Source organism: Hyla sarda, chromosome 11, assembly GCF_029499605.1.
Source record: "Hyla sarda isolate aHylSar1 chromosome 11, aHylSar1.hap1, whole genome shotgun sequence".
Lineage (NCBI taxonomy): Eukaryota > Metazoa > Chordata > Amphibia > Anura > Hylidae > Hyla > Hyla sarda.
The window spans coordinates 39,870,666-39,896,674 of NC_079199.1; the positions used below are offsets into that span (position 1 = coordinate 39,870,666).

At 43.0% G+C, this 26,009-nt stretch overlaps 1 protein-coding gene across 7 annotated transcripts in view; it reads right to left on the reverse strand.

Annotated features, from left to right (window-relative positions):
• The window catches only part of KTN1 (kinectin 1), a 139,204-nt gene that overhangs the window by 98,946 nt on the left and 14,249 nt on the right, over positions 1-26,009 (reverse strand). For all 7 annotated transcript variants that reach the window (XM_056547059.1, XM_056547054.1, XM_056547055.1 and 4 more), the window contains exons 2-3: positions 4,182-4,733; positions 859-1,011 (exon numbers count right to left, since the gene is read on the reverse strand). In XM_056547059.1, the coding sequence (XP_056403034.1) occupies positions 859-1,011; positions 4,182-4,701 (673 nt within the window). In that variant the 5' untranslated portion in view covers positions 4,702-4,733. The remainder of the gene's footprint in view (positions 1-858; positions 1,012-4,181; positions 4,734-26,009) is intronic.

The window sequence follows — 26,009 nt, forward strand, 5'->3', positions numbered from 1 at the left end:
TAGCGTTTTATTTTTTATTTTTATTGCTGTATACTGTCCTGTAAAGGCTAGATTGAATGAAGAGTACACACTTTTGGCACCCCTCAAGCTAAAGTATCCCCATGGACATGTTTAGCATGTATGTCAGTAGCTTTCTTGGCATAGAGGTCAAGGCTGGTTTCACAAGTGTAATGCGGACACATTTTTGCTCTGCGTATTAGAGATGGCCTGGGTGTAAATAAGCACATGGCAATATATGCTGGGAATTATAACTACCCCTAACTTTATTTCATTAGTCCTCTAGAGTGCAGAGATCTGAGCCAATTGGTAAATACGAAAATGAGGCTCAAGGGCCCCAGTGGGTGTTTCTCAGCATGTAAAAAGTCCAGGTAAATCCAATCCATGTCCTCTTTATCTATTGGCTGTAAATCAGACAGGGAAAGTGGATACAAGCAGGTTGTGGTGGAACAATAAAAAGGAGGCTTAGTAGCCCTATCTAGCCATGGGCTTATTTACACCAGTCAAGTCAGCTATAAAGTCATAAGTCCCAGCACAGATCTGACGACCCCAACTGATGGCGGTCATTGGACCCACTGTCAGAAAGGGAATTGCAGATGTAATAGGAAAAAAAATAATCAATTACACTAGATGAAAACTGACCTAATACTGTATCCCAGGAAAGCTTCCGAACTTCATGCTGACTGTATCCACTGGGCTCCCTACATCAAATACGCCATGTGAATAGAGCCTTACAGCTATGGTTTGCCATATAGAAAGCTAACAAGCATCAAGAACACTATTTTGGGTACCACAGAAAATGTCCCTTTGCTCCTAAACTTTCCAGATTCTATGCCAGACTACTTGTTTTCAAGAACATACCACTTTCTGCTTTCTGCTTCTTTTTCGGCGCGGCCTTCTTTGCGGACACAGATTCCTGTGGCTTCACCTCAGCCAGAGGAATGACGGATTCTTGCTTCTTAGAAGGAGGCACCACTTGTTCAGATTTAGGCTCTGGTGTGATAGGGGAGTCATCTGCGCAAGACAAATAAAACATATCTTATTACTCTGTGTTTGCAAGTGTGAGATGGAAAGTTTTGCAAAGAATAAGTAAATAGAGATATATGAACTTAGATAACCTGCATATAGGGTCTGTTAAAAAGACATTTTATTCAAAAAGATTTCGATCAATTTTACATCCAATGAAGGGGAGATAAAAGGTTGCCTCCTAGGTCACATGCAACATCAGCCTTAAAAATATTTTCTGATTAAAATGAACATTACAGGTTCCTGGGAAGGGATGATATGTTACTAAACCAGAAGTGCCACGTGCCGGTTCATGCCCTCTTAGTGTGCGATAGTAAACTCTTCCTTCTGTGTTTATCTGTGATGCCCCTTCTTATCCTCCATAATGCCACAAGACACACCACCATTTCCTTTCATCAGCTTAGCGCTAAGGAAAAGACTTAATGACAAGACGCGTCTGTTACCATAAATGACGATGGCCTTAAAAGCTTACAGAAGAAGAGTGACAGGCAGAACTGTGAGACTGTCGGATACATGCTGTATTAGACGCCATTGCGAATACGTAAATGGCCGGCTTTATGCAATGAAGGTAAGATGTGGCCTACCCAGCATCCCTACCTTCATCCTCCCTGCCCCAATATGCCCGCCCACCTCAAAAATATTCATTGACCCTTCACCCCTCTGAGTACGAGGTGGGTGGACATTTTGGCGCACAGAGGACAGATGCTGGGTATGCAGGGTCCATTGCACAAAGTCAGCCATTTAAATATTAGCAACGCAGGCTAATACTGGGTTTACCCCCTGAACAGAGATCTGGGCACATTACACATCATTTTAATCCGGCTCACCCACAATATAACCCTGTCTCTTCGGTTTAGTGCAGGTAAACCACATGTTAGTTTCCCTTTAAAGGGGTAGTCCGGTGGGAAAAACATTTTTTAATCAATTGGTGCCAGAAATTTAAAACAGATTTGTAAATGACTTCTATAAAAAAATCTTTACCCTTCCAGTACTTTTTAACAGCTGTATGCTACAGAGGAAATTCTTTTCTTTTTTAATTTCTTTTTTGTCTTGTCCACAGTGCTCTCTGCTGACCCCTCTGTCCTTGTCAGGAACTGTCCATAGAAGCATAGGTTTGCAATGGGGATTTTCCTTTGCTCTGGACAGTTCCTGATACGGGAAAGAAATGCTTTTCATCGGAGTACCCCTTTAAGTTCTATCAAGATCCAGAATTACATCTTAGGAGCATGGAGGCACAAGTTTGTCTAGTGACAAAGTTAATTGCTCTTTAAGAAACTTTTCAAGATAAGCTGACAAATTTCTGGTCACTTTAAAACATATATTTGGAATTTTTAAGCAGGTTTCCCCTCTAAAGTTTTAGTTGTCCCTGAACAAGTAAGGTGAAGACTAGCTACGATGAAGTCTCCCATAATCTGAAAACACGCAGGGGAGAAACGGCTCCACAATTTTTTTTATTTTTATTTTTTATTTTTTTTTATAGTGTACCCTCAGGAGCAGCATGTAGGACATTATAGAGCAGTATTGAGAATTCTAAGCTGTGAATTAAGTTGAGGTAGAAGACTTAATACAAGCTGCCGCCCTGCCTCTGTCTCTTCTCCCAGCCATTACCCCCTACTCTCTCCACAGTTTTTTATGGGCAGCTGTAGTCTGATACTTTACTGGGCTGATCGTCTCAAGACATTCGAGCAGTTTTTGAGAAGTAAATGATGAATTTTGGAGGAAGGCTGCATAAAAAGCCCAACTTGTCAACCTCGGTAGGGTCAGCAGTCTAAGACATATGGGCATCATCTGACAGGAGGGGAGTAAAAAAGAAAATCTACATATCCAATCCCTTGTTTCCGATAGGAGATAAGCTGCTTATAAACGGGCCATGATAGCTACTTATTCCCCTCTTGACATGCTGTAACATAAGTGTAGGGCCGGCATTACTAACTACTTGCGCACAAGCACATGGCCTTATTTTAAAACTATAACTATAAGAAAAATTGCATTGTACGTATCAATGTCTACAAGTGCTGCTTCCAGGATAGACGCCTGTGCCCAACAGAGGGATACGTAGTGTACCGCCATACAGGGTCCATACACAATGCAATGGTTTTAAACTATATTAAATTTATCATTTATGACTAAAATACAGAAGGAATTATACCAGTGTTATGTCTTTCATATATATGTGTTTTAGAGATGAGCGAATTTACAGTAAATTCGATTCGTCACGAACTTCTCGGCTCGGCAGTTGCTGACTTTTCCTGCATAAATTAGTTCAGCTTTCAGGTGCTCCCGTGGGCTGGAAAAGGTGGATACAGTCCTAGGAGACTCTTTCCTAGGACTGTATCCACCTTTTCCAGCCCACCGGAGCACCTGAAAGCTGAACTAATTTATGCAGGATAAGTCCAACTGCCGAGCCGAGAAGTCCGTGACGAATCGAATTTACTGTAAATTCACTCATCTCTAATGTGTTTAATAGACACCATTTACACTATAAATCATGCAAGGACAGTAGTGTCTATTAAACACATTCATAACCGGCACTGACCCAATGGAGATGGTGGCCCTAGACCAGCGTTTCCCAATCAGGGTGCCTCCTGCTGTTGCAAAACTACAACTCCCAGCATGACCGGACAGCCTTTGGCTGTCCGGGCATACTGGGAGTTGTAGTTTTGCAACAGCTGGAGGCACGCTGGTTGGGAAACACTGCCCTAGACACAAGTCTAGGGATGAAAGGAGAAATGAAGTTAAGTTGTTGTTTTCTGTCTGACAACAGTGCTCTCTGCTGACACCTCTGTCTGTCTCAGGAGCTGTATGAAGCATTAGAGGTTTGCTATGGGGATTTTCTCCTACTCTGGACAGTTCCTGAGACAAGCAGAGGTGTCAGCAGAGATCACTGTGGTCAGACAAAAAAAATAACAACTCAACTTCAGCAGCTGATAACTACTGGAAGGATTAAGATTTTTTTTTTATAGAAATAATAATAATAATAATAATAATAATAATAATAAGTTGATATACATTTTTTTTTAGTTTTTCCTGGTTAACTCCCATCATGCCCTTACAGCTTTGACTGGGTATGCTGGGAGTTGTAGTTTTGCAGCAACTGGAGGCTCCCTGGTTGGGAAAAACTGCCCTAGACACAAGTCTAGGGATGAAAGGAGAAATACCTCGCCCATTCTTCTGCTTTTTCTGTCCTTGCTTTTTCTTGGATCCAGTAGTATCAGACGGTGGTGTCGGCTGCTTTGTTACAGGGATCGGCTCGGGTTTCTTCACCGGGACCTTTGTCCCATTGACTTCTTTGTGAACGGGCTCGTCCACCACCGGTTTTGACTGCTTCTTGTCCTTCTTCTTCCGCTCCCTTACATTCGTGGTGTTCTCCACAGCAATGACAGGAGCTGGGACAACGTGTTCCTCTTCACTGGACAAAGCATCCCCCAGATCGAAGTCCCGTACGGCCGTTTCTGAATCCGACTCGTGAAGGTTTCCATTTTGAGTTTCTTTTTTCTTGTTCTTTTTTTTGTCCACTTTCTTTTTCTCTATCTTTGCAGGAGGGAGTTTCAGGTCCTTCTTCTGTTTCGCGAGAACCTCATCGTAAGAAGTCTCTTTCATGAAGAGGCAGAAGAAGAGGACGCTGACCAAAATGACCACCAGTGGGACCAGGATAATAAAATGCTCGTAGAACTCCATTGTGCTTGCTTAAGGTTGTGCAGGTCTTCTTTCTGCAAGAATAGACAAGATATTACTGTAGCTAAATGTTCTAAGAATTTTAAGTGGTATTCCTGGAAAAAACACACACACATACATACATATAATTATAAAAAAAAAAAAAAAAAAAAAAAATTATATATATATATATCACTATCAGCTGGCTCCAGAAAGTTAAACAGATTAATTATTAATTAATAATCCTTCCAGTAGTTATTAACTGCTGAAGTGGAGTTCTTTTCTGTGCTCTCTGCCTCTACCTCTGCTTGTCTCAGGAACTCCCCATAGCAAACCTCTAATGTTTCAGACAGTTCCTGAATTGGACAGAGGTGTCAGCAAAGAGCATTGTTGTCAGAAAGAAAAGACCAACTCAACTTCAGCAACTGATAACTACTTGAAGGATTAAGATTTTTTTTATTTTTTTTTTTTTACAGAAGTAATTTAGCGTACAAATCTGTTTAAACTTTCTGGAACCAGTTGATATAAAAAAAAATAAAAAATAAAGTTTTTTTCCTGGAATACCCATTCAAAGATATCGAGACATGATAAATTACAATAAATGTTAACTGAATTATGAAATGCTAAAATTCTTTTTTTTTTTCTTTATCCGTATATTTTTATGAAACCATAAATTTATCAGAATTAAAAAAAAAGTGGAGTCGTTTTGAAAGACAAGACAAAGTACTTTTCACTTTTACATCCTAGTAACAGTGTAGGCCGAGCTATGAAAACACACAGGACAATAAGCTAAGCCTTCTTATAAAAGGACAGAGGGGGAGATTTATCAAAACCTGCCCAGAGGAAACGTTGCTGAGTTGCCCATAGCAACCAATCAGATCGCTCCTTTCATTTTTGACAAGGCCTTTGCAAGATGAAAGAAGCGATCTGATTGGTTGCTATGGGCAACTCAGCAACTTTTCCTCTAGACAGGTTTTGATAAATCTCCCCCAAAGTCTTTATGCACTCCATGAACCCCACAGCTCGACATGGAGGCTGGAAGACAAGTCTTTTTGGGCAGATCCCCACCACTCAACAATGGAGGTTTCCAAATCATAAGTTGGGAGAGAGGCCAAAACTATTATTGCAAATAGGGTGACATAGCAGAATGAACACAATCTATGCATATTAAATATAAAGACATTCCTTTCGAGTATAAATGGCCAAGAAAGTTTAAATAAAAAAAATTAAAAAAAAAAAAACACTGCTCAAACCAGCACATTATTGGAAAACATCATTCAATCCAGGAGGGTCTTAAAGGGGTACTCCGGTGGAAAGCTTTTTTTTTAAATTTATTTATTTATTTTTTAATCAACTGGTGCCAGAAAGTTAAACAGATTCGTAAATTATTTCTATAAAAAATTCTTAATCCTTCCAGTACTTATTAGCAGCTGTATGCCGCAGAGGAAATTCTTTTCTTTTTAAGATTTCTTTTCTATAAAAAAAAAAATCTTAATCCTTCCTGTAGTTAACAGCAGCTGAAGTCGAGTTTTTCTTTTCTGTCTGACCACAGTGATCTCTGCTGACACCTCTGCCTGTCTCAGGAACTGTCCAGAGTAGGAGAAAAATCCCCATAGCAAACCTCTAATGCTTCGGACAGTTCCTGAGACAGAGGTGTCAGCAGAGAGCACTGTTGTCAGACAGAAAAGAACAACTTAACTTCAGAAGCTGATAACTACTGGAAAGATAACTTAGAGACGTAATTTACAAATCTGTTTATCTTTCTGGAGTTGATTAAAAAAAAAAAAAAAAAAGTTGTTCCTGGAATACCCCTTTAAAGTTATGCAACAGCTGGAGAGCCACAGGTTTGGGATCACTGAACACAGATGAAGGTGGTAATTCCAGGATAGGATGAAAGGCCACTAGCAAAACCATGCAAGTCATGAGGTCAAAATGCCTATGTCAGTGTTTCCCAACCAGGGTGCCTCCAGCTGTTGCTAAACTACATCTCCCAGCATGCCCGGACAGCCGTTGGCTGTCCGGGCATGCTGAGAGATGTAGTTTAGCAACAGCTGGAGGCACCCTGCTTGGGAAACGCTGGCCTATATATAGTGGAGGACAAACGTGAATTCGGTTGCCATCTAAGCCCCCCCAAAACAAGTGTGCGCCTAGCCTAGAGCACCAGCTACTACATGGTTACAGTCCGTATAAGACCAGCAGATGTCACGGCTTGACATCCCGTCCAAGCACTGCTGACTAATGTGCTAGGAAGATCCATCCCTGTGACTGGTCCACAATGACTGTGCCCTCATCCCCTCTGCCCAGGCTCTGCCAGGCTCTCACTGCCTTATACAAGCAGACCAGAGCTAAATAAAGCAAGCCCTTGTGGAGCACAATGAGCGCCAACTCAGCCATGGTGAAATCCTTTTGCTCTTCACTTGATTACCCTGATCCAATCAGACTATGTGCTGAACACCATAATCTCCCAATGCCCTCTAGGTAAATACTTTTCATTCTTTCTCTGCTCATGTTAAAACCGGCATATGTTCCTGCAGTTTTAAAGAACCATTCTCCTAACCTTAAAAAGCTCCAAAAAAATAAAAATAAAAAAAAGTTCATAATAAAAATACCGTTGTTAAGGCCTCATGCACATAAATAAACCATGTGCAAGACGTGTTACACATATCCACCGCCACAGCGTGCACCATCAATGGTGGAATGTTGGGAGAATTTTTGACCATATACTTACCCGGTTCTCTCTATATCCTGCAAATATCCTGTTATACCACTAATTTTCAATGTGTTAGGAATTAGCTACTGGTTCCTCCATTATGGTCATTTTATACCTTAAAAGGAGATATCCGGTGCTGAAAAACGTATCCCCTATCCTAAGAATAGGGGATAAGTTTCAGATCGCGGGGGGTCCGACCGCTGAGGCCCCCGCGATCTCCTGTACGGGGCCCCGGCAATCTGCGGGAAGAGGGCGTGTTGACCACCGCACGAAGCGGCAGCTGACACTCCCCCTCAATACAACTCTATGGCAGAGCCGGAGCGCTGCCTTCAGCAATCTCCGGCTCTTCTGTAGTGCAGTATTGAGGGGGCGTGTCAGCCGCCGATTCATGCAGCGGTCGACACCCGCTATCTGGCCAGAATGTGATAATGTGGGGGGCCCCAGCGGTTGGACCCCCCGCGATCTGAAACTTATCCCCTATTCTTAGGATAGGGGATATGTTTTTCAGCACCGGACTACCCCTTTAAAAGGGGTACTCCGTTGCCCCAGTGTTCGGAACATTTTGTTCCCAACGCTTGGAGTGGGCGGTCATGGCGTCACTGCCACGTCCCCTCGATGCAAATCTATGGAAGGGGGTGTGGGAGTCAGGAGTAGCGAGACTTCAAAAAGTGGTACTTCCAGGAGTAGCAAGGGACCGGCGCATGCATAGTTAAACTGCACAGAGAGCTGTCCCGACGCGCTGCGCTCAGGGGGACAATGAATATGCGAACAAGGGGGGGTGGGGGCTAAGGCCCCTCCGGGACCCAAAGAAAGGCTGCCAGCAGGGGACCCGCCTTCAGAGCGCAAGTGAAGGGCAAACAGCGGAACTTTAGGGGATTACAACTCGGCGACAATAAAACAAAGTAAGTGAGTGAACTTGGTGATGTTTTCCTTTAATTAGAATATGTTACTTCTAGCAGAATTCCGAAACTAAGGTGGATAGCCACAAACTGATAATATCCAATGAATGGGTCAATCGGCACGCAAAGCCAGGGGACAAGATTAAAGAATACATAATGTGAAACCATTAAAAAATTACTTCTTCATTGACTGGAGCAAATATTCAATAAATATCCAAAGATCTAGTAAGTGATACTGGAAAAGACAACGCTATAGGAGGAGATTTCCCTCTGAATATTGTTGCAGCTTCCTAAAAATAAGAAGCTGAATGAAGTCCTGCTGAGTAATGGAGTATAATTAGGACTGGACGCCTCAGGCTTACCCCTCCTTGAAAGGCAGCTGATGACTTTAGTGGAGAAGTGTGAAGCCATGGTAGAAAGCATTTCACAGGCTGTCCTATCATTCTTAGAAAAGCCGCTTTGGTCAAATATAGATTTTCCTTCCTAGGGAAGTGGTCTCACCCTACAAAAATAGGCCTAACTTGCTTCAGAAGCCCAAAAATATAAAACCCAATATAAAGACACAGAACTAAAACTTAAACGGGCACTGTCAGATACAAAAACTTGATATGTTGTAAAGCATGTATAACCAATAGGATTTGCAATTGCTTTCATTGGAAAATTTTAAGTATTTCATACTGAAAAATCCAGTCAAACAACTGCCCCCCTGCCTGCTTGGACACATACTAGTCCTGCTGTGTCCATGCGTCATCACCTATGTCATGGACACACTTCCTTGATTGACAGCTGTGAGCGCAGGGCTCAGAGGTGGAGGAAAAATCCTCCCACTGTCAGCTTGTGTCCCACTACTGTCAACGAGGACAAGCTGGGAGTTGTAGTTTTGCTAATGCTAGGGGAGATGTGAGCAGACAGCATACTGAGGGAGGGGGCGGAGACCTGCACAGTGAGGCCACGCCCCCTCCCTTTGAGAGGAATTCAGACTAGTGAGCTAAATTAAGTATAATAAAAAAAACAAATAAAGGTGCTAGACACATAAAAATTAGATGTACATGGTCAGGATTAGATACTGTGTGATCTGTTGGATCTGACAGGTACACTTTAAAAAAAAAAAAAAAAAAGCCCATTGGGTTTTCTAGACCAAACGTAGTCTATTCACACAGGAGATTTTCCACCTCAAATTAAAAGGGGAATTCGAGTGAAAAACATTTTTTTTTCATATCAACTGGCTCCAGAAAGTTAAACAGATTTGTAAATGACTTCTATTAAAAAAAAAATCTTAATCCTTTCAGTACTTATCAGCTGCTGAAGTTGAGTTATTTTCTGTCTGACCACAGTGCTCTCTGCTGACACCTCTGTCTGTCTCAAACTGTCCAAAGTAGGAGCAAATCCCCATAGCAAACCTCTCCTGCTCTGGACAGTTCCTGAGACAGACATTGTTGTCAGCAGATAGCACTGTGGTTAGACAATAAAACCACTCCACGTCAGCAGCTGATAAGTACTGGTAGGATTAAAAAAAAAAATTATTATAGAATTAATCTACATATCTGTTTAAAACTTTTCTGGAGCCAGTTATTAAAATTATTATTATTTTTTTTACTAGAATACCCCTTTAAAGTCCATAGACTTCTATGGACTCCCGCACTCCCATTCACACTTCTGAATTTCTGCTTGCGGAATTCCGCTAGCGGAATTCCGCAAGCAGAAATTCAGAAGTGTGAATGGGAGAGCGGAATCCCATAGAAGTCTATGGGCGTTAATTTGAGGCAGAATTCCACAAGCAGAAATTCTGCCGTGTGAATAGACCCTAAAATTTGAACATGCACCACAGAGCGCTCTTCTCACTGCACCCTTGTGGAAAATATGGGCACACATTGGTTGCTTCCTACTAAACAGCTTCTGCTTCTCACATGGAAATGTCCTAATCCTTGTTCACAAAATGGATTAATAAAAAATTAATTAAGAAGTCAGATGTATTTTTGCAGCAGGCCCACAGCCTCGAATTTTTGCTCTGGGTGTTCAGCAAATCCACAAAGATTGGCTCCTTTATCCATCAATGGGGATAGTGGCCATACACAGACAGACAATCAATCATCTAAGGAACGCTCTTATCACAGATGCAGACACACACATTTTGATCCATACTGGCGGTAAAGTTGTTCATACCGCAAATACTTGATCAAAGGGCACCTGGCGAAGGACCAATGATTTTTCTAGGAATGTTTTAAGGAAGATTCCTTCCCGAAAGATCGTTCATCAACAGATGAGCATTCATAAAAAGTCTTTCATCCATTGGCTGAAAATTTTCAACATGGCCGACTTTTTTTTTTTTTTTTTTTTTAAAGAAAAAGACTAGGTTCATACTGTGGAAATTTCGAGTGCGCCCAGCGTTGACTGAATCAGTTGGCTCTAGAACAGTGTGGATGCTGCTATCCCCATAGACGGCAATGTCTGTGGATCGCATTCCGTCTAAAGAATATGAGCGTTTATTCTTTTTGTGGTGGAATTTCAGCGGAGGAATATCAGCCGCTGAAATTCCATAGCGTGCACTGTGCAGCAATGGGACTCTGCCGAACCAGAATTTCCGAATGAAATTCCTAAGCAATCGCTCGTTCTTAAATTTTATCCGATAAACTATAGTTTCGGTTGAAATCATACACTGATATCAAAAGGTGGATTAACATTTTGTTTCTTCACATATTGCACTAATCACTATTAAGGTGGTAGTGATGGCAACACATGAGCCAACAAGGGAAACAATAGTCTGACTAAAATAGATTACCTATTACATGTCTGTGCAGTCTTGTGAATAGCGGGGCAGATGCGTGTGCCATCGGTCTTAAAGGGGTACTCCACTGAAAAACATTTTTTTTTTTTTTATCATCATCAACTGGTGCCAGAAAGTTAAACAGATTTGTAAATTACTTCCATTAAAAAAAAAATCTTAATCCTTCCAGTACTTATCAGCTGCTGTTATGATCCACAGGAAGTTATTTTCTTTTTGAATTTCTTTTCTGCCTGACCACAGTCCTCTCTGCTGGCACCTGTCCATGTCAGGAATTGTCCAGAGCAGGATAGATTTTCTATGGGGATTTGCTCCTACTCTGGACAGTTCCTAAAATGGACAGAGGTGTCAGCAGAGAGCACTGTGGTCAGACACAAAGGACATTCAAAAAGAAAAGAACTTCCTGTGGATCATAAAAGCAGCTGATAAGTACTGGAAGGATTAAGATGTTTTAATAGAAGTAATTTACAAATCTGTTTAACTTTCAGAAACCAGTTGATTTAAAAAAAAATAAGTTTTCCAGTGGAGTACCCCTTTAACGACGATGGCACCTGCAAAAAAAGTCTCCTCAATTCTGTCTGTTTCTAACACAAATATTTGACATGCCACTATTTTCAATGGGAGATTTTTTTTTTCTGCAGGAGTGGCAAAAATCCATGCGGAAAATTTCAATTGCATGGAAAGGAAACCCCATTCCTATTCAGGAGATGCAGTTTTGGGGGCGAAATTCATATGAAAACACACGTAAAGTGGATATTCCGCCCAATACAATAACTACCCCTTCACGGGGACCAAAGTAGTGATGTGATATTGATACTACATGATTAAGAACTCGTAGCAAGTTCAAAACGCGTCGGCATTTGTTTTTAATGTACCTATAGGTTTTTGTCTTTTCTTGTTGTCCATATTTTTTACCCATGTGAAGTAAAAAAGTAAAGTTTTATCTCTTTTTGTCGAGCTGGACCCCCAACCTTCATTGATTGCACTATCGATACTACAGGCCTGTGAAGACAGTGGACATCATTGTGTAGGACACGTTCAAGGGGAGGACAGTCGGTAAAAATCCCAAATCCAGAACCCCCTGGTAAAGGGGGGGATGTCCTATTAGGACAAACTATTTTCATTTTCACTTTTAGACGAGTTCTGGCTTCATATAAACCTTAATGGGATATACCCCGTATCACTGAATATCTGAGGTAAAAATGGAACAGGAAGTGACCCATCTATTTCCTGCTGCAGCAAGGAGCCCAGTGGGAATGGACGACGAGCGAGACCAAAGAGCAAGCGCCACTCTACTACACTTTTTCTGTTTACAACTAAAGACAATAGAGTACAAGACCTCCTCCATAACACCTAAAAAAAAAAACATCACAGACAAAAAAATAAAAAAAAAGGTTCAAGATGTGAGGGAGGAAGTAAGGATGTTTAGGCTATGACTTGAACGTAAAATTAGAATTCCTCTCTGGCTATGAAGGTCAACTCTCCCTCGCTGTGAAATTCCCAAAATAAGCACAATATGAAAAGTGGCATCAAGGCACTTACCCGACTAGACAAGAGGATATATATAGCTGTGATCTGTTTATTCCCCCCACATGGACAGCTATAAAGGGAAAGGAGCCTATATTTAATCTTTTTTTTTTTTTTTTTTTTACCATCCTTTAAGATGATTATGAGTCCGAAAAAGCGATGAGATCTCATATTCCATTTAGAAAAAAACATTGCGGCCAAAAACGTACAGACCTACTCCATCCGGTAACTTAAGTGTCGGAAAAAGCGGATAGGGCTTCTCTATGACTCACTTTACTTTTTCCACCACTTTTCCAATTAGAAGGCCAGCCCCAACCAGATGTACAGGATCACTCTACTCCAGTGTTTTCCACCCAGTGTGCCTCCAGCTGTTGCCAAACTACAACGCCCAGTATGCCCGGACAGCCTTTGGCTGTCCGGGCATACTGGGCGTTGTAGTTTGGCAACAGCTGGAGGCACCCTGATTGGGAAAGATTGGTCTACTCCATGAAGAACATCAATGCTCTATATAAGGGTACGTTCACACGTGCGGATTTTCCGCTGCGTATTTGAAAGTGGGCGGGCTCTTCTCGGCAGTCCGCAGCAGATTTTCCGCAGCGGAATTTACGCTGCGGAAAACCCGCCACAGTCCCCACTGACTTCAATGGGGCTTCCGGCGGATTTTCCGCAGTGTACATTCCGCCGTGGAAAATCTGCTGCCGACAGCCGAGAAGAGCCCGCCCACTTTCAAATACGCAGCGGAAAACCCGCTAAAAAATCTGCGCGTGTGAACGTACCCTAATGCTGCTTTAGAAATTATCCCTTTTAAAGTGTCCCCGTCACTTTTTATTTCGGGCCTAACATTTTATTTCCTCACATATTGCACTAATTACTATTAAGGTGGTAGTCATGGCAACACATGAGAAGGCGAGAGAAACAATAGTCTAACACCCAAAAATAGATGACTTCTTACATGTCTGTGTCATCTCATGAATAGTGGGGCAGGGAAGGGGCATGTGCCATCGGTCTCAAGGATGGTGCCACCTACAAAACAGGCACGAAGTCGGGGTTGGTTGGTGATCCACTTTAATCCATATGGAGGATGTAGGGGTAAAGGAAAGCTGGGTAAAACACATATTGAAGTTGGCCAACACCAGCAATATTGGTAGGGTCAGCTTATTAAGTGGTCTTACCCTTCTCTCCCCAAACATCTGCCATTGAGAAGTCAGTAGGAGTGCTGGGTTTCAACATACCCAATCCTTTTTATTCTCTGAGAGATAGTGCCAGGTGTCTGGCAGCAGCTTTCTTCACTCTTTCTCCGGGACTAGCCGAGTAAGCTGAAAGATATCTGAAACGTATGGTCATCTTTAGAGATGAGCGAACTTACAGTAAATTCGATTCGTCACGAACTTCTCGGCTCGGCAGTTGATGACTTTTCCTGCATAAATTAGTTCAGCTTTCAGGTGCTCCCGTGGGCTGGAAAAGGTGGATACAGTCCTAGGAGACTCTTTCCTAGGACTGTTTCCACCTTTTCCAGCCCACCGAAGCACCGGAAAGCTGAACTAATTTATGCAGGAAAAGTCAGCAACCGCCGAGCCGAGTAGTTCGTGACGAATCGAATTTACTGTAAGTTCGCTCATCTCTAGTCATCTTAAAGGGGTACTCCGATGGAAAACTATTATTTTTTATTTTTTTTTTACATTTTTATATCAACTGGTGCCAGAAAAGTGAAACAGATTTGTAAATTACTTCTATTTAAAAAATCTTAATCCTTCCAGTACTTATTAGCTGCTTAATACTACAGAGGAAATTCTTTTATTTTTGGAACACAGAGCTGTCTGCTGACATCACAAGCACAGTGCTCTCTGCTGACACCTCTGTCCATTTTAGGAACTGTCCAGAGCAGCATATATGTTTGCTATGGGGATTTTCTCCTACTCTGGACAGTTCTTAAAATGGACAGAGGTGTCAGCAGAGAGCACTGTGCTCGTGATGTCAGCAGAGAGCTCTGTGTTTCAAAAAGAGAAGAATTTCCTCTGTAGTATTCAGCAGCTAATAAGTACTGGAAGGATTAAGATTTTGTAATAGAAGTAATTTACAAATCTGTTTACCTTTCAGGCACCAGTTGATAAAAATAATAATAATAATAATAATAAAAATAAAAAAAGGTTTTCCACTGGAGTACCCCTTTAAAGTAGTAAGAAAATAGTAGGCTCAACTAATCTGACATAGCGAAACTCAAGTGCATGCTAGACAGTCAGGTTGCCAAGACATTAAGTCCATGTTCCCGAGAATCAAGGGTGCATTTTTGCTTCCTAACCTAAACAGGACCTGCACATACTTGCTAAGCGTCGACGGCTACCTTGACAACTTGACCACCCATCATTGTTAAAAAGGGAATGTCATCACAATCATGCTGCCTGAACCACAAGGGCGGTCCTTAGGGTTAGTGCCTGCCCAGTTGGCCTTAACGGATAGATCTCCCTATAACCAAACAGAGAGAGAGCTGTCAATCAAGGCCAGTGGGGTGGAGAGAAGATGCCAGGGACCACCCTGATAACTTGTGGTTCAAGCAGCATGAAATCAATGACCAGTTCCCCTTTTAAGAAAGGAGTATTCAAAAACATGTGCATTACAATCATATACTGTATAGCATTAATTGATTTCTGTAGCATGCATTCAGAATTCATACCACAGTGACCTCCATTAACCCTTATGCACGATGCCTGACATCTTATGACTTATCGTTTTTTGACTTAATGTTTTCCTTAGCAGTTGCTATTGCATGAAGTTTGCACAGAATAACAAGTGATCTGAAGACACTAAGTAACACCTTTATAAAACACTGGAGACCTGCCAATGCCAAGAGAGGTTGGAGCCAGCAAGGAACCTTCACAAAACCTTCAGATGAACAGATAACACTATAGGTTTCACATTCTTTACAGCAAGAAAATAAAACGCTTAAAGGGGTACTCCGGTGGAAAACTATTTTTTTTTTAATCAAAAGGTGCCAGAAAGTTAAACAGATTTGTAAATTACTTCTATTAAAAAATCTTAATCCTTCCAGTACTTATTAGCTGCTGAATACTACAGAGGAAATTCTTTTCTTTTTGGAACACAGAGCTCTCTGCTGACATCATGACCACAGTGCTCTCTGCTGACATCTCTGTCCATTTTATGAACTGTCCAGAGTAGGAGAAAATCCCCATAGAAAACATATGCTGCTCTGGACAGTTCCTAAAATGGACAGAGATGTCAGCAGAGAGCACTGTGTCCCAAAAAGAAAAGAATTTCCTCTGTAGTATTCAGTAGCTAATAAGTACTGGAAGGATTAAGATTTTTTTAATAGAAGTAATTTACAAATCTGTTTAACTTTCTGGCACCAGTGGATTAAAAAAATAAAAAAAATAAAAAAAAGAGTACCCTTTTAAGAATTACTATGTGACTAATGGTCAGTACAGAATTGTACAGGGGTCCTGTGATGGATCCCATACTGGTACAACAGCTACACCACTGGAGGGCCAGTTTGGAGAAAACTGATCTACAGGGAGCTTGTCTGTTCTATAGTGTATGTCTATTACAGCTATACCAACCCAAAAATAAGAATGGTGAAAGCAGCCAAAAAAATAAAAAATAATATGTCCTCAAGACCAAAACTATAAAAAAAAGGTAACAACCCTTAAAGGGGTACTCTGCCCCTAGACATCTTATCCCCTATCCAAAGGATAGGGGATAAGATGTCTGATCGCTGGGGTCCCGCCGCTGTAGACCCCTGCGATCTCAGCTGCGACACCTCAGACATCTGTTGCATGGAGCAAACTTCGCTCCGTTATGGATGACTGGCGATGCAGGGCGGAGGCTCGTGATGTCACGGTCACGCCCCACTTGTGAAGTCACGGCTACGCCCCCCTCAATGAAAGTCTATGGGAGGGGGCGTCACGCCCCCTCCCATAGACTTGCATTGAGGGGGCATGGCTGTGACGTCACGAGCCTCCGGCGCCGCCCACGACGTTCTATATGAACGCCGAGTGCAGCAGGGAGACCACGGGGTCCCCAGCGGTGGAACCCCTGCGATCAGACCTCTTATCCCCTATCCTTTGGATAGGGGATAAGATGTCTAGGGGCGGAGTACCCCTTTAAACTTGGTACAATGATCAGTCAGTGAAGATGGACACAAGGACATGAGGGAAGCCATATCTGTGTGTAAAGTTCCCAATAAAATCTTCTGCAGGCGAAACAGAGCATAGGGCTTAGTTCTTACTGTCCATAAGTTTACATGAAAATGCCATAAGATTCACCATCACAATGCAAGCAATATTACGTCTTGTGAGAAAAAAAATAAAAATAAAAGTTCCTCATGGGTGAAGTTTCTACACTGGTCACCAATTAGTTCTCTTTTGCAGGCTCCATCTCTAAACGTTCAGTTTTCTCTGATCTAGTGGGTGAAGTCTAGCTGCTAAGATGTCTCTCTCATACACTGCACACACATAGGGCAATAGGATACCCCCATCTATCTATATAGCACACACACTGAAGCAGCAGCACCATGGAGGAAATAACAGAGCAGTAATCTGTGAATCCAGCCCTGGGGTGAGATAAGACTTAAAAAAATATGCTTCTTTCTATTTAATTTTCCACTTTGAAGAAATGACCACTAGGGGTCTCTCTACCAGTCCTGGCAGCAAGCATTTCAGACTCATGCTGGAGTCCTAAACACTACGAGCTGCCAGTCTGCTTTGTTCACAAAGGAGAACACTCACAGCTGCCAGCCTGCTTTGTTCACAGCCTGTTTGGCTTTGAACAAAGCAGGCTGGCAGCTCTGAGTGTTTAGGACTCCAGCATGAGTCAGAAATGCTTGCTGACAGGACTGGTTGGGAAAAATACATTAGAAAGAAGCATATTTTTCATTAACATGCTATTGGAAAGTTATTCAACATTCATTAATCTAAAATATATCAAAAGTTTATTTGATGAGAGGTACCCTTTAAGGAGGCCTTGCAAACTGTCTATGATGTATATGTTGCTTGGTGAGGTCTTTTAGCCACTGTGAAGCAGGCGTTGACCATCTGAAATTCCGATACCCCATCTTTAGTAACCTCACCCCATAACGTGAGTCTTCGTGCTGCTGTCACCAGAGTTGTACTGAGCCCACTCTCAAGGAAGCATGCATCCAGTCTAAGGGTACGGTCACATGAGGACGTTCTGCACAGAATTTTAGGTGCATTGAATTTTGTATTGGTTTCAATGTGGATTTCGTTTGGCTGCCCATGCTGTGGATTTTCCACATCGGAATTTAGGTGTGGAAATTCTGCCATCATTCTGTGTGGAAAACCAAAAATTGTGTGTGGAAAGAAAAAAAGTCTAAACAAGAACTATTCGGAGCAGACACTTGGAAAGTTCATGTGATTGTGTTCACAGTAAGAGATTACAAGAATCAATAGGAATTGCCAGTATAGTTACCCCCCCCCCCGACCTACGATGGCCCCGACATACGATCATTTCAACATGCGATGACCTCTCAGAGGCCATTGCATGTTGAAGGCAGCATCAACATACGATGCTTTTGTATGTCGGGGCCATCGCATAAACGGCTATCCGGCAGCGCAGACTGCTTCAGCTGTCGCCGGATAGCCGTTTACGGTGCCCCGTGCTGACGATCACTTACCTGTCCTCGGGGCTCCGGCACGTCCTCTTCAGGATCCTCTGCATCGTCGTCATCAAGTCGCTGTGCACGCCGTCCCATCATCCAATAGGAGCGGCGTGCATAGCGACGTGATGCCGGGGAAGCAGAGGCCTTTTTGGAGCGTTGGGGACACCTAGGGGACGCGGCAACAGCGATGGACGGCGACATCCCTGGCAGCGGTGACGGTCGGAGCGGCGGGGACAGGTGAGTACAACGTCCTCTAACAGTGGTCTACAACCTGCAGACCTCAAGATGTTGCAAAACTACAACACCCAGCATGCCCGGACAGCCAACGGCTGTCCGGGCATGCTGGGTGTTGTAGTTTTGCAACATCTGGAGGTCCGCAGGTTATAGACCACTGTCCTAGACGTTACATTGCACGGATCCCTTTGGTTTCAACAAACGATGGTCTGTTTGGAACGGATTACCATCGTATGTTGAGGGACCACTGTAGTCTGATTATAGATGTCCAATTGCTCACAAATACAGCTGCGCCACCTAGTGGTAAAACCTTTATAAAGATCACTCAAAACTGCCTCAATACAATTATACCTTCAAAAACCACTCTGACATGCGGGTTATATTCTGTGAAAGGGAAATGTAAGACCCCTTTCACACAACAGGAATCATCCTGTAAAAACCTCCGTTCTATATGACTCCCGTCAAAAGACATTCATGTCAATGGGATTTTTTGGCCATCCGTTTGCATCAGGTAGGTCCGTTTTTGCTAATGTCCGTTATTTTTGAAGTCATAAAAAACGGTGCATGCACTATTTTTTGTTCTGTCAAAAATAACGGTGGAAAAACGGCCGTTAAAAATTTAACAACGAAGTCTATGGGAAACGGATGTTCACAAAAAAACATCCGTTATTGTCCGTTTTTGTTATCATCCATTTTTTTGTACTGAGCATGCTCAGTACAGCATCACAACCAGGAATCACATGGAAATAAAATAGCGGACTATAATGGGCGATAACGGATGACACATGTCCGATATTTTGACAGAATGTCCGTTAAAATTGTTATCATCCGTTGTATTCAGTTATTTCATCCATTTTTTCATGACCGGTTATTGCTGAATAACGGGTGTCAGAATGCAGGAACAGAACTGTAGTGTGAAAGGGGCCTAAGAGTTAAAAGTAAAATAAATAGGCTGAAATATTTGGCCAAAAAATTGCTTTGTAATGGTCATCTGAGCATCTGGCAATCTTATGCAACATAACGTAGCCTACGCCAAGTAACCCAACACCGTGCAAACCCACATCAAGCACAACAACCACTAAGAGGAGGAACAGTTTTCTATTATTAGCGGCGTTAGACGGGATCCAGAACAGGCAAATATCCAGTACGATTATCAGTTCAGTCATCATCAGACAGGTTATAGGGACAGAAACCAATATGGTGGCCGAGGCGGAGGAGAGCCCACACATGCACTAGAACAGAAGGTTAACGTACCAGAGCATCGTACCAGGTTATAAATGGGGACAGACGTTATGGGGTGTCTTCAGACATATTAAGGGCATTCAAGTATCCATGTAAAACTGTGATACTAAGTGGCCCCCCCCATTCATAAAAGATGTGTGTGTCAGGCTTTGTTCACACTAGCATTGTAGCTTTTGACAAAGGGCCTTGTTTGGAAGCCCCATAGAGAGTTGACAATGCGGCGGTTAAAGGGGTACTCGGGTGAAAGACAATTTTTTTTTTTTTAATCAACTGGTGCCAAAGTTAAAACCTATTTGTAAATTAAATAAGTAGAGAGTTCGAAAAATCAATCGTCACTCACTGGTCTTCTTCAGCAAAAATCTTCTTTAATGCAAAATACTCACAAACATGAAGGCAAAGGGGTGAGCGAGATCAACAGGGGGGATATAAGCCTTCTACTTCTATTTAAAAATCCTAATCCTTCAAATACTTATTAGCTGCTGTATGCTCAAGAGGAAGTTGCGTAGTTCTTTTCTGTCTGACCACAGTGCTCTCTGCTGACACCTCTGACCATGTCAGGAACTGTTCAGAGCAGGAGCAAATCCCCATAGCAAATCTATCCTGTTCTGGACAGTTACAGACATGGACAGAGGTGTCAGCAGAGAGCACTGAAAAAGAAAAAAAACTTTCTGTGGAGCATGCAGCAGCTGATAAGTACTGGAAGGATTAAGATTTTTATATAGAAGTAAATTACAAATCAGTTTCACTTTCTGCCACGCTGCTGCACCATTCACTCATGAGAAAGGAGACCTATTTTTGTGACCAATGGCGGTCCAACATGTCTGACTGGCACTGATCAGCTAGTTATCCCCCCCATCTTGTCAATAGGAGATTACTTAATTTTAAAATAACCCTTGGGGTAGCAGAACTCTCTTCGGCTGTTGTATTCATCTGAATGGTTCTTAAAGAATGTAGATGTATGGAATGCAGTTTTAAGCAACAAATCTGCTGAGTGTGAATATACCCCAAGGGACATTGATACGTGGCAGAAATGCAGCAGACTTTACCTGTAGATCTCAACAAGACAACAAAATAGGATTTTTACTAAGCACATGCATATGCTGCAGAATTTTTCCTGCACAGAAATGTATTTAATAAAATCTATACTTCTGTAAAATTTCACAGATTGAGTCGCTGGGATTTAATTCAATAAAAAAATCCTCCAATCTTCAGCAAAATCCACAAGCATTCTACTGCAGATATGTGGATCTTCAGCTTCTGCAAATCTACTACTCCTATTAAAGGGGTACTTAGCTGCTGTATACTGCAGAGGAAGTTTTTTTCTTTATGAATTTATTTTCTGTCTGACCACAGTGCTCTCTGCTGACACCTCTGTCCATGTCAGGAAGTGTCCAGAGTAGGAGCAAATCTATCTTGCTCTGGACAGTTCCTGACATGGACAGAGGTGTCAGCAGAGAGCACTGTGGTCAGACTGGAAATAAATTAAAAATGAAAAGAACTTGTTGTGGAGCATACAGCAGCTGATAAGTACTGGAAGGAGTAAGATTTTTAAATAGAAGTAATTTACAAATCTGTTTTACTTTCTGCCACCAGTTGATTTAAAAAAGAAAATTATTTACCACCGGAGTACCCACCCCTTTAACGACGCAGGACGTCGGTCCTGGCGCTCATCAACGGCCTGGACCCGCGGCTAATACCACACATCGCCGATCGCGGCAATGTGCGGTATTAACCCTTTAGAAGAGGCGGTCAAAGCTGACCGCCGCTTCTAAAGTGAAAGTGAAACTATCCCAGCTAGTCACGCCCCCTCCCATAGACTTACATTGAGGGTGCGGGGTGTGACATTATGAGGGGCGGGCTATGACGTAAGAAAAGCGATCTTTACTGTGGCAACCACTAGGAAGGCAGAACTGCAACTCCCAGCGTGCTGGGAGTTGTGGTTTTGCAACATCTGGAGGGTCACAGTTTGGAGACCACTGTTACAGTGGTGCCCAAACGGTAGCCCTCCAGATGTTGCCAAACTACAACTCAGCATGCCTAGACTGCCCCGGCATGCTGGGAGTTGTAGTTTTGTAACATCTGTCCCTTAAGATTTTGCAATTTTCATAAAATTTTTGAAAATTGCTGCTCTACTTTGAAGCCCTCTAATTTTTTCAAAAAGTAAAAACATGTCCATTTTATGATGCCAACGTAAAGTGGACATATTGTATTTGTGAATAAAAATAAAATGTATTTGGAATATCCATTTTCCTTACAAGCAGAGAGCTTCAAAGTTAGAAAAATGCAAAATTTTCAAAAATTTCATGACATTTTGGGATTTTTCACCAAAAAAGGATGCAAGTGACAACGAAAATTTACCAGCAAAATAAAGTAGAATATGTCACGAAAAAATCTCAGAATCAGAATATTCAGTAAAAGCGTTTTAGAGTTATTAATGCGTAAAGCGACGGTGGTCATAATTGCGAAAAAGGGCTGCGCCCTTAAGGTGAAAAAGGGCTGCGCCCTTAAGGTGAAAAAGGGCTGCGCCCTTAAGGTGAAAAAGGGCTGCGCCCTTAAGGTGAAAAAGGGCTGCGTCCTTAAGGTGAAAAAGGGCTGCGTCCTTAAGGTGAAAAAGGGCTGCGTCCTTAATGGGTTACGAGCCACAGGATGGGGAGCTCTGCTATAATGTATCAGGCAAGCAGCCATCATGGCAGTACCAGGCTGGAGCTACCTACCATTGGTACAAGGTCCACACTGCAGTAAAAAAAAAAAAAAAAAATAATAATAATAATAATAATAATAAAAAAAAAAAAAAAAGTCAGATCTTTCTCACTGAATCGACAAGGTGACTTCAGCCGCAGTACACGGGATTCAGACTAACTAGGTTACCCATAGCGCTCTGCAGCAGGTTCCTGCCTGTCGGGCCCTTCCCTGGAAATACCTTTTCAACAAGCTATGCCTTCTCCGACACCCACAGCTGCATACTTCCCACCACGTGGGTCTTCTCCAGAAGCTTTTAAAGAGACGAATGCCGGTGACTCAACAAGTAGCATCAAACAAGGTATATGAGAAAGCAGATTTTGCCCCAGAAGGGCGTGCAGTCAGACAAGCCCTGATGACTCCAGCATGAAAGAACCGTAGGGACGTCCCAAGTAAGCAGTGAACATCATGACTTCCACTGATTTTACTTAGTTTCCATGCAGTAAAAGTATAAGCATCTCCGTTAACCCCCTGAGGTTCCAAATTTTTTTAATCTGGATATACCAAGCAATATTCCATGCATCTAAACAATGTAGAAAACATTAGCAAGAACGAACAGCAGCACAACCTTCGTCCAGATGACAAGTCATATTTATTGACTAGGGAGAAAGGGGTAAGCAGACTCCACTGGTGGCAGCTCTTCTCTTCCCCCCCCAAGGATATGCAAATGAAATCCAACATGTCCGATGGTTGTCTACTAGAAGGTTTGGGTGACTATTTTTAGACTGGTATTATCCTAGTGCAATATGGATACAATTTTGAGTCTGTGTTACACAGTGTCAGATGGGCCTATAGTGCAGAGAAATCTACTCTATTAGCATATGCTGCGAAAGGAGGTGCATCCCAAGTGCCTTTCTATTAACGGTCAAGCCCACTGCCTCTACTGTATCTCCGTATGATTTTATACTTTGTAAAAGATAGGCAGGAAAAAAATAAAAATAAATAGCATAGCATATTCTGCAAGCAAAAGTGTCTATTGTCCAGCTCACTCCCTCAGCCCGTCGCGCCAGGACCGGCGTGGGCAGCACCGACTGGAATCAACGAACAAAGGCAAGGTGTCCAGCGCGAGTCTCAAAAAGCAGGATGTTTATTCCAATAAAAGCTACAAAGACCAGGAGAACATGACAGGGTGACGCGTTTCGGTCCCAAGACTGGACCTTAGTCATACATGACTAAGGTCCAGTCTTAGGACCGAAAAGCGTCACCTTGTCATGTTCTCCTGGTCTTTGTAGCTTTTATTGGAATAAACATCCTGCTTTCTGATACTCACGCTGGACACCTTGCCTTTGTTCATAGCATATTCTATTACAAATCCAGAGCTTCCCAATCAGTGTGCATCCAGCTGTTGCAAAACTACAATTCCAAGCATGCCCGGACAGCCGTTGGCTGTCCGGGCATGCTTGGAATTGTAGTTTTGCAACAGCTGGAGGCACACTGGCTGACAAACACTGATATAGACTCTAAGTATACCTTCCCTTGACTTAGGAGACCATGCCCTCCAATGAGGACCATGCGCTCTTTAGACACCATTCCTCCCCCAGATATGGACCACCACGCTTCTTCAGGATATATCTAGAGATCGGTGGCATGGGACTTGGCATGGGACTTGACTTGGAGACCCCCGACCGATCATAACTTTTGACCCGCCTGCGTGGCAGGTCTGTGTCAGGATGCATGAGACCAAGTAGGTTATATGCATAAGGGGTGCAGAGGATGTTGCATGGGGATTTACCAGGACTCATTTTTGGTTGCATGGTTTTCGCAGCTTTCTACTGATCCCTCCATACACAAGAACGCTCAAAGTTACCCCTCTCAGAACAAGAGGAAAAGGCAGCTGAATTTCTACAAGATCCTTCACGAGAGTCGACACCACCCCCCACAATAGACGGACAATAAGTTGGTCCTTTTTTTTCTTAAAAGGGGTACTCCGCCCCTAGACATCTTATTCCCTAGCCAAAGGATAGGGGATAAGATGTCTGATCGCAGGGGTCCCCCACGATACCGGCTGCGGCCACCCCCAGACATCCGACGCACGGAGCGAACCATGCCGGATGACTGCCGATGTGGTTCAGAGGCTTGTCACATCACGGCCACGCCCCCTCAATGCAAGTCTAAGGGAGAGGCGTGGTCGTACGGTCACGAGTATCGTGTGGCTGTGACGTCATGAGCCTCTGGCGCTGCACCCGACGCTCTAAACGAACACCGGGTGCAGCAGGGAAATTGCGGGGGTCCCCAGCGGTGGGACCCCCACAATCAGACATCTTATTCCCTATGCTTTGGATAGGGGATAAGATGTCTAGGGGCGGAGGACCCCTTTAAGTGTATGAGGGACTATCCATTCAGGACTCTTATAAAGTGCCAACCTTTAGAGGTGAACACCCAGCACCAGGTCGCAGATTAATGTCAATTTACGCCAATCTGTAATCCACTCTTTAAAGAGCCACGGGTGAACGCAGGGATCAGGCAGAGCAAATCTACCTACGTCTCCAAACTACACAAAGTGTTTACTCTGTTCCAGTAAGAACAATCATTGCATCTTGTGGTTTCAGGTTGCGCGCACTTCACTGCATAAGAAGTAGCGCAGAGTTTGCCAGCTGGAAAAAAAAATTAAAAACACATAACACCGCCGGCAATGGTAGAGGGTGGAATGACGGGTAACATTTTCCTAGCAGGAAAAAACATTTTTTTTTTCTTAAACTGCTCATGTAACAATGTGGAAAATAAGAGAGAGAAGAATATATTCTACAAAATAATCTGAGCTCATTTGATTTGATCTAATACCTTCAGTCATAAAACCGAAAAAAGGAAATTGCCTAAACTGCAACCCCATTATGTTGTTTTACAAGCACTGAGGTTATAGAAAGGAGTAAAACATTTTGGCAGAGATTCATACAGATCCCTAAAACAGCTAAAGAGACAAACTTACAATTTACCGTATTTTTCGCGTATAAGACGCACTTTTTCTTCCCCAAAACTTATACGGAGAATACACCCCTATCGCGGCGGTCCCTGCGGCCATCAACGGCCGGGACCCGCGGCAAATACAGGACATCACCGATCGCGGTGATGCCCTGTATTAACCCTCCAGACGCGGCGATCAAAGTTGACCGCCGCGTCTGAAGGGAAAGTGACACTAACCCGCCTGTTCAGTCGGGCTGTTCGGGACCGCCGCGATTTCACCGCGGCGGTCCCGAACAGCCCAATTGAATAGCCAGGTTAGTGCTTACAGGACACCGGGAGGGACATTACCTGCCTCCTCGGTGTCTTCTCCGTTCAGGGATCCCCTGTATGGCCGGCGCTCTCCTTCCTCGTCATCACGTCGTCGCGTACACATGAGTATTACCTCCTATGCAGTGGTCTTCAATCTGCGGACCTCCAGATGTTGTAAAACTACAACACCCAGCATGCTGGGAGTTGTAGTTTTGCAACATCTGGAGGTCTGCAGGTTGAAGACCACTGCTATATGTATATATGGAGGCCAATGTGTACACAGACCAGCATACAGAAGGGAGCAGGAATGCTTACTGACGCGTATGTCCAAGTTGCCCGAGGTGTAAAATTCATAAGGTT